Source organism: Scardinius erythrophthalmus (genome assembly GCF_964197995.2).
Source record: "Scardinius erythrophthalmus genome assembly, chromosome: 7".
NCBI lineage: Eukaryota > Metazoa > Chordata > Actinopteri > Cypriniformes > Leuciscidae > Scardinius > Scardinius erythrophthalmus.
Window position 1 is genome coordinate 5035043 of NC_138227.1, and position 10000 is coordinate 5045042.

Below are 10000 nucleotides of genomic sequence, written 5' to 3' on the forward strand. Positions count from 1 at the left end.
TGAGTGAGTGAGTGAGTGAGTGAGTGAGTGAGTGAGTGTGTATCCTGGCTACAGTCTTGGGGTGTGTGTGAGTGTGTGTGTGAGTGAGTGAGTGAGTATCCTGGCTACGGTCTTGATGCATGTATGTGTGTGTGTGAGTGTATTTATGTGTGTTTATCCTTGCTGTGTGTGTGTGTGTGTGTGTGTGTGTGTGTGTGTGTGTGTGTGTGTGTGTGTGTGTGTGTGATTTCTGAGTAAAATTCCAATTGATAACTACATTGGCATGATTGTTTTACATTACTGTTTATAAACATTACTAGCACCTTAATAATAATAATTAATTAATTTTATATAATTATTATCTTAATGTAATACTTATATTAATTATATAATATACAGTATATATAATTATTAAATACTGTAAATTGTTTGAATCTTTCGCTACATTAATTAGATTAATAGCAATAATAAGACAAACATTTTTTATAGTAATTGTTGTGAAATAAAAAAAATTATTGTTTATAATTTTGATGTTTATTATTATAAATCATTATAATTTGAATCTTTTCTTTGTCACAATTTTATTCACAGTAGCAACAATAATACGGCTAATAATGATTTTAAATGTATATAATTATTTTATTATTATTAAGTCACTATTATTTAAATAGTTATTATTTAAATATTTCCTTTGTCACAATAATATAATTAACAACAATAATACGATTAAAATTGTATCATTCATGGTTGGTTTTAATATTTTATGATCATTTTGTAATAATAATATAATTTTGTGTGTGTGTGTGTGTGTGTGTGTGTGTGTGTGTGTGTGTGTGTGTGTGAAGGTTCTGGTTACAGTCTGAATATATGTGTGTGTGTGTGTGTGTGTGTGATGGGATGTGTGAGTGTGTGTGAAGGTTCTGGTTACAGTCTGAATATGTGTGTGTGTGTGTGTGTGTGTGTGTGTGTGTGTGTGTGTGTGTGTGTGTGTGTGTGTATGTATGTGAGTGAGTGAGTGAGTGTGTGTGAAGGTTCTGGTTACAGTCTGAATGTGTGTGTGTGTGTGTGTGTGTGTGTGTGTGTGTGTGTGTGTGTGTGTGTTGTAAGTTCTCACCTTCAGCTGGTTGGAGCAGCCGTACTGTATTAACGGTGTAAATGTGGTCAGCTGGAGCTCGGCGTCGGACTGCAACACGTTTCCCACCAGGTTCGGCATCTTGGTCACATTATATCCCAAATCCTGACACATGGAGATGCGGATCGGGTCGCAGGTCATCTCCTCCTCGTCCCCGAACGCGTGCGCGAGCCCCAAACCGAGCGCCAGCAGCGCGAGCGCGAGCCCGAACCGAGCCATAACGATATCGACAATCCCAGCGAATCACGGGAGCGCGGAATTCCAGCACGAGTTTACCGGAGTTCAAGACTTTCTCACTTTCTCACAGTCTCGTGCCAGAGCAAAGCAAAGCAAAGGGGAGGGAGCCGAGCGCGAGCGAGTCCGTTAAAGTGTGAAACGACACCGTGTCCCGTTAGTCCCGTTCCGGAATCAACCTCACGAGCGTCCTTACAGTCCTGTCTACGAGTAACAATCCGTTTCGCTCTCGTCCGTGGCTTGTGCGGGCTCCGGTGTGTCCGTGACGCGGTCGCGCGGGTTCTGCCCGGTTGAGTCTAGACGGAGACGGGACAACTGCCCCAGGACCCGCGTCAGCCAATCAGAGCGCCCGCTCGAGAATGTGGGCGGGGCCTAGAGTGGCCACAATAACAACACACAATAAAACAGAGATAATTCCTTCATCCGTAGGCTTATCACTTAATTTCAGTTTATGTCCTTTTATTTTTAGTTTAGTTTTTTTTATTATTATTGTTTATTGCAGGGGTAATCAGCAACAACTTGGATTTCCTTTTTTTGTTTAACTTTTAACTAATTAAATGTATAATACATTTAAGTTCATCTCCACATTGAGTGTTTTATAGTGTTTCCCTGTAGATAAAAAGTTGTGGTTACACTTTATTTAACAGTGTCATATATGTTACATGTAGTTTCTATAGTAATAAATATAAATTCTGCATAATTACATGCAACTAAATATGCATAATTTATATCTATAGTAATAAATATAAATTCTGCATAATTACATGCAACTAAACCAAACCCTATAGTAAGTACAAGTAGTTACTTAATATTACTCAGTACTTAAATGTATAATTACAGTTTAACAAAGGCACCTTAAAATAAAGTGTAACCCTTTATTTTAAGGTGTCATTGTTACAGTTTAATTATATTTACTACTGAGTAATGTACTTGGGTTTGGTTTAGTTGCATGTAATTATGCATAATTTATTACTATGGTAAGTAACATATGTAACAAGGACACAGTAAAATAAAGTGTTACCAAAGTTATTTTGCCTTTTACTAATCGTATAGTCTTAAAAGTTAGTCATCTGTTTTTAATTCTTTAAGACTAGCCCTAACTTTTTAAAAGTCTGTTACATAAACAGGTGAAATGGAAAAGTAAGTCTGATTACTTCTTCGGTCTAACTGCTATAGTTGGTCAATCTTAACATAAAGTGGCTAAGTCTATGCAACCGTCCCCAGGTATTTTCGTTATCTTAATAAAGATAGATATTGAGTTGTGTTCAGCAGGGATCCAAACTGATTAAAGAGATCCGTGTGAAGAAACTCTCCTGGCCAGAGATTTGGGGTCTGAACCTAGATTACAAGCGTTAGATTGATGCGTCTCCTCCCTCTGTTTCGCCTCACTGCTCACTAACTATCAGAATAAAACCCCCGGCCCGCTCCCAACCCCCTCCCGTGACCCGGACGGCCCGAGGTCAGCGGTAATTAGCAGTTTTTAAACGACAAACTGGGAAAGAGGAGACAAGCGGGCTGGTATCCGTGGAGCAGCTATTAAAATGGTAATGAGCCGATAGATTGTGCTTCAACAATCCCAGCAGTCTTCAGTCAGCCCGTTTGATTGTCCGTGAATATTCCCAGTGATCGGGATCATTGTAGAATGACAAACATGACGCACAGTATGCAGGGTGTGCAACACAATAGACGTTAGTGTCGACTGGTAATCAAGCCATAATGACTTTAAATGAGAGTTACTGGACGTGTGAAACACTCAGAGTCATTAGGAGTTAATGATGCACTCCAAAAACAGCTTTAAAATGCTATTTAAATGTGCAAATTAACTGGAGAATTGTACTAAGCGTGGTTTATTAATTACACAACAGCCACTAGTAATCAGACATTATTAGCTTTTAAAATTAGATGTTTGGAGAGTTGAAAACTGCTCCTGATGAATGAATTGAACATGCAAATGCAAATCCTTCAGAGATAAGTTTACACATGAAACTTACGTCATTTATTGGTACTTTTTTGGTAATTTCACGACTTACTAATTTACAACGTAACTAGGACGTTGCATGCGCATTTCTTTTGCTCTTTATATATAGTGAGGTGATATATCTTTCTTATTTAAAGTCTATAATTTTATCCCTTAACTCATCTTTGATCACCAAAATTACATATTTAAATGTTTTTTCCTTGAAAATTATTTGTTATGCCTTAAAATAGCTTGAATGTAATCCGACACCCTTCCCTCATTTAGTATGAATATGCAAATGAGCCCCGCCTCCAAACAGCCCAGACTTCTAAAACAAGGCAAAATTTGGCAAAATTAATCGACGTCTAAATCATATCCCAAGAATAGACTAGTCGTTTCATTTCATTTTTTTCTTATCTAATTGATGACTAGTCTATTCTTGGGCTGTGGTTTAGATGTTTAGACGTGGTTTAGATTACATTTTCACTGACAGCCCAAATTTTGCCTTGTTTAGACGTCTAGTCTGTGTTTGGACGGCTATTAGACGTCTTTTAAACGCAAAATTGCTTGCTGGGTTGCCTCATATAGTATGCGCGGTTCTATGAATATGCAAATGAGCCCCGCCTCCACTCACTCACTCAGCTCAGAGATCCACTGGTTGACGATCACACGTTGATCTGATTGGTTACAAGGTAGTTTGTGACGTCAGAAACACCAGCGAATTCAAAGCGTATTTTTGAGACTGTCTTTGGTTCACTGCAGTTTTAAGGAGGAAATACTCAGCAATGGTGTCGACTTATGAATTTACACATGCTGTGTCTTAAAGCATATTAAAAACACCACATATACACATAAACAACATTAAAAGCTGGATTTTCCCCACGGGGGACTTGGTAAACACTGGTCTGTGGTATGTCTTCATTCATGTGTAGCAGCTGCCATGGACGTAATCCAAGTCGAAACAGAAGGAGCGTTTGAATCAACGAGATAAAAAACAACTGTGTTTGCATTGTGTCTAATGAAATATGTGTGTGTGTGTCGGAAGCAGCAGTGTGTGTACAAGCTGTAGCAGTGTAAAACGTTCCTGTTTAATTAGCACGGTGTCCGAGAAGCTTAACCATGGTGACACTTGCTCTGAGGTTGTTATGGACAGACACTCTGAAGCTTATTTACTTGCCTTTGTTAATTAAATAGGGAGACTGATGGTGTAGACTGTTGAATTATAACAAAAAATTGCTCTTTTATAACTCACTTAAAGGGTTAGTTCACCCAAAACTGAAAATTCTGTCATTAATAACTCGCCCTTGTGTCGTTCCAAACCCGTTAGACCTTCGTTCATCTTCAGAACACAATTTACGATGTTTTTTGATGAAATATGAGAGCTTTTTGTCCCGACAGCAATTTAAAGGAGAACTTGGTAGCTTTTTTAACTTAATAAAACTGTCTAGAAATCATTTGGATGGTTAAACAACCTGTTCTGGTGATATTGGTGACTTTCCCCGCTCCCCCCAGCGTTCCCAGGCGGAAAACCAACCTTGCAACTTGTTCACTACCGTTCCGGCAAGATAGAAATTGGAAGTCTCGTGAGAAGCGAAAGCGAGAACGAGAACGAGCGCGAAACACAAATTGCTTTACGGCAATTCGACATAAACACACACGCATGTATGATGTATTACCAGATTACCCACCTCGGTAGACATAACTCCACACGATACAGTTGGCTTGCTCCGATCAAAACAAACGCACATGAGCAGCGGTAGAGAGGGGGAGGAGGCCGCCGCAAGTGAGTTTTTTACGACTGTGTTGTGAAATATACGCCCCACCACAGCTGTAGGGGGAGCTCGTGGGGAAAACATGCGACAACAAAAGGGAAAATCAGCGAAGAAGTGACTAGAGTTCGCTAGAGTTGCCGAGTTCTCCTTTAATCAGCACTTTCAAGGCCCAGAAAGGTAGTAAAGACAACGTTAAAATAGTCCATGTGACTCCAGTGATTCAACCTTAATGTTATGAAGTGACGAGAATACTTTTTGTGTGCAAAAAACAAACAAAAATAATGACTTTAGGGATGCACGATATATCGGCCACCATATCGGTATCGGCCGATATATGTTCATTTTTAATGTTATCGATATCGGCCCGATAAGAAAATTTGGCTGATATATTAAAGCCGATAAATAATGTATTTATTAATTACAATAATGGTTTTCAATTGCTTGAAATATGATTGCAATCACTTCAAAAAAGGAAAATACAGTCAAGTGTAACTTGAAATCGGCTGCATAAAATTATACTATACTAATTATAATGAGAACATCATTATAATTGTGTGTTTGGGACATGGATTTTAATGGTGAGAGTTTTGTTTTTATAATCAGGCTCTCAAAAATTATATAAAAATTTGGATTTAGATTTATCGGCCAATATATTGGTTATTAGCTTTCAAATATGAAGAATTATCGGTATCGGACAAAATGTTCATATTGGTGCATCCCTTAAACGACTTAGTTAAAAATAACTACATGGTTAGGCGTAAACAACGTAGGAGACGGACACAGACGAGGAGAAACTGAATAAAGTCATTATTTTTGTTTGTTTTTTTGCACTCAAAAAGCATTCTCGAACAACTGGAGTCACATGGACTATTTTAACGATGACTATTTTATCGATGTCTTTACTACCTTTCTGGGCCTTGAAAGTTGCAATGACGTTGCTGTCTATGGAGGGACAGAAAGCTCGCGGATTTAAAGGGGTGGTTGATTATGAATTCACTTTTCTAACTTTAGTTAGTGTGTAATGTTGCTGTTTGATCATAAACAACATCTGCAAAGTTACAACGCTCAAAGTTCAAAGCAAAGGGAGATATTTGCTTTTACAGAAATCGCTTTTTAAGGACGACAACAAACGGCTGGTAGAGACTACACCACATTCCTCCCGGGTTAGTGACATCACCAACCCTAGAATTTACATAAACCCCGCCCCCTGAACACGATTTATAGATTATCATGACAGAATATGCTAATCAATGACTAGAAGATAACTACACTTAAGCTTCATAAATTCATCAACTAACCGTTCAGAAATGTCCTGTTGCTTCTACATGTTGTCACTTCTTCTTGAGTCTCTCCATCATTGTCTGACTCCGGTTTGAACATAAAAGGCTAAAAGTTTTTGAAATGTTCAGTGCATGTGTGTGTGAGGTAAAAGGACACAAGCTCTTGAAGCTCCGCCCCCTGTGCCGGGAGCAGCAGCTCATTTGCATTTAAAGGGACAGGCACAAAAACGGCGTGTTTTTGCTCACCCTCAAAAAATGACAATTTTAACATGCTATATAAAAATATCTGTGGAGTATTTTGAGCTAAAACTCCACACACACACTCAGACATCAGAGACTTATTTTACATCTTGTGAAAAGATATACAACATCTTCATTTGTGTTCCGAAGAGGAACGAAGGTCTTACCGGTTTGGAATGAAAAGGTTCTATGGATGTTAAAGGTTCTTCATGGAACCATTGATTCCAAAAAAGAACCTTTATTTTTAAGAGTGTGGGAGAAATAATAATAGAGACAACTAATTAAGCCATTGTGTCAGTGTTGTTTATGAAAAACGATTAGGATATTAATGAGATATTGCAACTAATCAAATCAATCAGACAAGCAGTCAGCAAATCTAATCAATTAATTTGTTCAAATCAACCAATTAAACAAGCCAATGTCAGTAGCTTTGACAAATGTCTCCTCGAACACGTCATAAATCTGAACTTGTTGGAGAGTTAACCCCCATCAACCCATAGATATCTTTAGACCCATAAGCCTCCAGTGTGTGTGTGTGTGTGTTTGTGTTGTGGTTGCATTAGAGTGCTTGTCAGAAATATAGTTGTTTTCTGGGAAGGCTGCCGGGCTGCTTGTGGGTTCATGCGTCTCAGCGCAACAAAACCACAACATCTCTCTCTCTCTCTCTCTCTCTGTTTTTTCTTAGACATTAGTGGAATGTTCCTGTGTGTTTGAAACTCGACTGCTGCTTTGATTCTGGCTAGTCGCGTGGTTTGTGCGGTCCGTGTGTGTGAAGCTGAAGTTTGCCAAGCAACAAACTACTCATCATTTAAAGTAGCTGAACTACAGTCGAGCGGCTCTTTTAGCACTAAAAGCTCTTCAAAAAACGAGTATAACACAGTGAGGCTATTTAAAGAGACAGTGTCTGTTTAAATGAGGCGAATTGAAGTAAACGCAAGAATTGAAGTTATGACAGCATATGTATTTGCATTGCAAATACATATGCAATTGCTTATTTTAATGCATCAAAATAAGCAATTTTCAAATTTTTTTTAGAAGTTAACTCATTTTTTATGTCATTTTAATGTAATTTAAGTTGACATCCAAGTTCATTGTACTTAAACTTAAAAGCAGCAACAATTTTTTTATTTTTTTTACAGTGTTGTTGTCATTTTACCCTAATTCTGCAGTCAGAAACAGTATTTACCAGATTAAAAATGCTCTACTTTCCTCTCTATCTCCACTGACCTACAAATAAAGGCAAAATAAAAGGATGTAGATGTGCCAGAAAAGGCTGCTTGTGCTCACATGCACATGAGAAAATCAAAAGATGGTTTTAATTGACGGCGTTAAACTGACAGAAATGTATTTAGGCTTCTTGTGGGTTTCGTGCACGAGAAAATAAAAGGATGAAGATCTTAAAATAGATCAAATACAGTTTAGTTGGGTTCAAAACCATGGCAAGCAGCATTTAACTAAATATTTTGCTAGAAAAGAGATGCATGGACAAATTTTTTTTTGATTCAGTTCATTCATGTGAATCATCCGAACGAACTGATTCACAATGACTTCACAAACGTATTAGGAGAGTGTGTTGAGTTTTGCCTTTGCATGCTTGTGCACTGTACAATCAACACTACTCTATACTACTCTACTCTAACTAAATACGTTTGAGTTGGTTGTTCACGCTATATAATGATGTGATGGTTGTGCCGAGTGTAAATTCCACCCCGTCACTGGGGCGTTATACATGCGGCCATATCTCAAAATACACACTGTGTGTGTGTGTAGACGTCTGAACTGCTGTGTGCAGTCATGTGTGTGTGCATGCTATTGTGTGCAGCTCTGTTGTTATTCAGTGTGTGGGAGAGTGTTTGTGTTGTAGTGTGTGTGTCTAATGTGCCCTCTGTGTATGTTGTGTGTCTGTGTGTGTTATGGTCAGTATGTTCTCTAGCTGGACAATGGAGACAGGAAATGTCTCTGTGGCGATGGGAAGGGTGTAATGCAGTTGTTTAGTGTGTGTGTGTGTGGTGTACGTGAATGTGTGTGTGGTCTCTGATTCTATCAGTAGGAAATCCTCAACTATATACAGTATGGGTCAGTAAGAACATGGATTGCTGTTAATGTCCTCTACTGGTGGCTTTGTTTGTTTATCAGACTTAATTAGGAGAGCTTTCATCTAAATTTCATCAAACAGCAGGAGGTCCATTTACTGTCCTAATGTGCATATACAATGAGACAAAAATGAAACTTAAAAAAAAAAAAAAATTCTTCATATATGTGACCCTGGACCACAAAACCAGTCACATGGGTCATTTTTTGGAAATTGAGATTTATACATCATCATAAAGATGTATGGTTTGTTATGATAGGACAATATTTGGCTGAGATACAACTATTGTAAATCTGGAATTTGAGGGAGCAAAAAAATCGAAACATTGAGAAAATCTCCTTTAAAGTTGTTCATTTATGTTGGCGATTGTGCAGCATTCACTCACACAAATACATGTTTTATATATTTACGGTAGGAAATTTACTAAATATCTTCATGGAACATGATCTTTACTTAATATCCTCATGATTTTTGGCATAAAAGAAAAATCTATAATTTTGACCCGTACAATGTATTGTTGGCTATTGCCACAGATATACCCGTGCGACCCATGCATTTTAGGGATTCCTATCACTTTCTGGATTTAGTTTTCATTAAGTAATTAATTTTTAATAAAGTTTTATGAATTTAACAGCTCATAAACATACTTTATCACTAGAAAAATCTAAAATAACCCATTAAACATTAAAGTATTATGTGATAATGTAAGACATTTCTCCTTATATAGAACATTTTTGGCATAAAGGATTCTTTAGAATTGAGTCAAGAACCCTAGATTATGAAGACAAACATTTTATCCGTTGAAATAATGGATTGAATAAGCAAACAACTTACTGCATTTGCTAACTAGTGCTCCATAGAAACTCTATCCCACAATGCAATGCGCTCAAAATGACGTTCTATTGACAGCGTGACGTGACTAATAAATATCAACCACAATGTCCTTTTCTGAGTCATTTTTTTGTCTGAATGCAAAAAAATGTTTTAACTCAATTTGATTGTGTTTTATTTCTGAGGTTACAATTGCTGAAATAAAAATGCCCCAAACTGTGGTCATGTGACCATGACATAGCGTAGATTACAACATTTAGAGTTAAAAGGTGCGTTCGACTTAAATCTAGTCAAATAAAACTGGATGAACATTGTGAAAATGATAAACAGGTTTTCAGTCGTTGCCTCTCATGCTCAGGAAACTTCACTCATGTTAACTCCCTCACGACGCCATTATGAACTTAAAGGCCCGAGAGAATGAGTTATGTTTATATAAGCACCTGTTTATATACACCGAGCGTTGTGATTGGTCAGAACACATGA

The 10000-nt window shown here is 37.6% G+C and overlaps 2 protein-coding genes across 2 annotated transcripts in view; one reads left to right on the forward strand and one right to left on the reverse strand.

Annotated features, from left to right (window-relative positions):
• Positions 1–1619, reverse strand: part of fzd4 (frizzled class receptor 4) — a 6925-nt gene extending 5306 nt beyond the window's left edge. The window contains exon 1 of the mRNA XM_081370628.1: positions 1094–1619. Coding sequence (XP_081226754.1) covers positions 1094–1330 — 237 coding nt within the window. The 5' untranslated portion in view covers positions 1331–1619. The remainder of the gene's footprint in view (positions 1–1093) is intronic.
• dync2h1 (dynein cytoplasmic 2 heavy chain 1) overlaps positions 1–10000 on the forward strand; it is a 209961-nt gene that overhangs the window by 9433 nt on the left and 190528 nt on the right. The gene's annotated exons all lie outside the window — the stretch shown is intronic.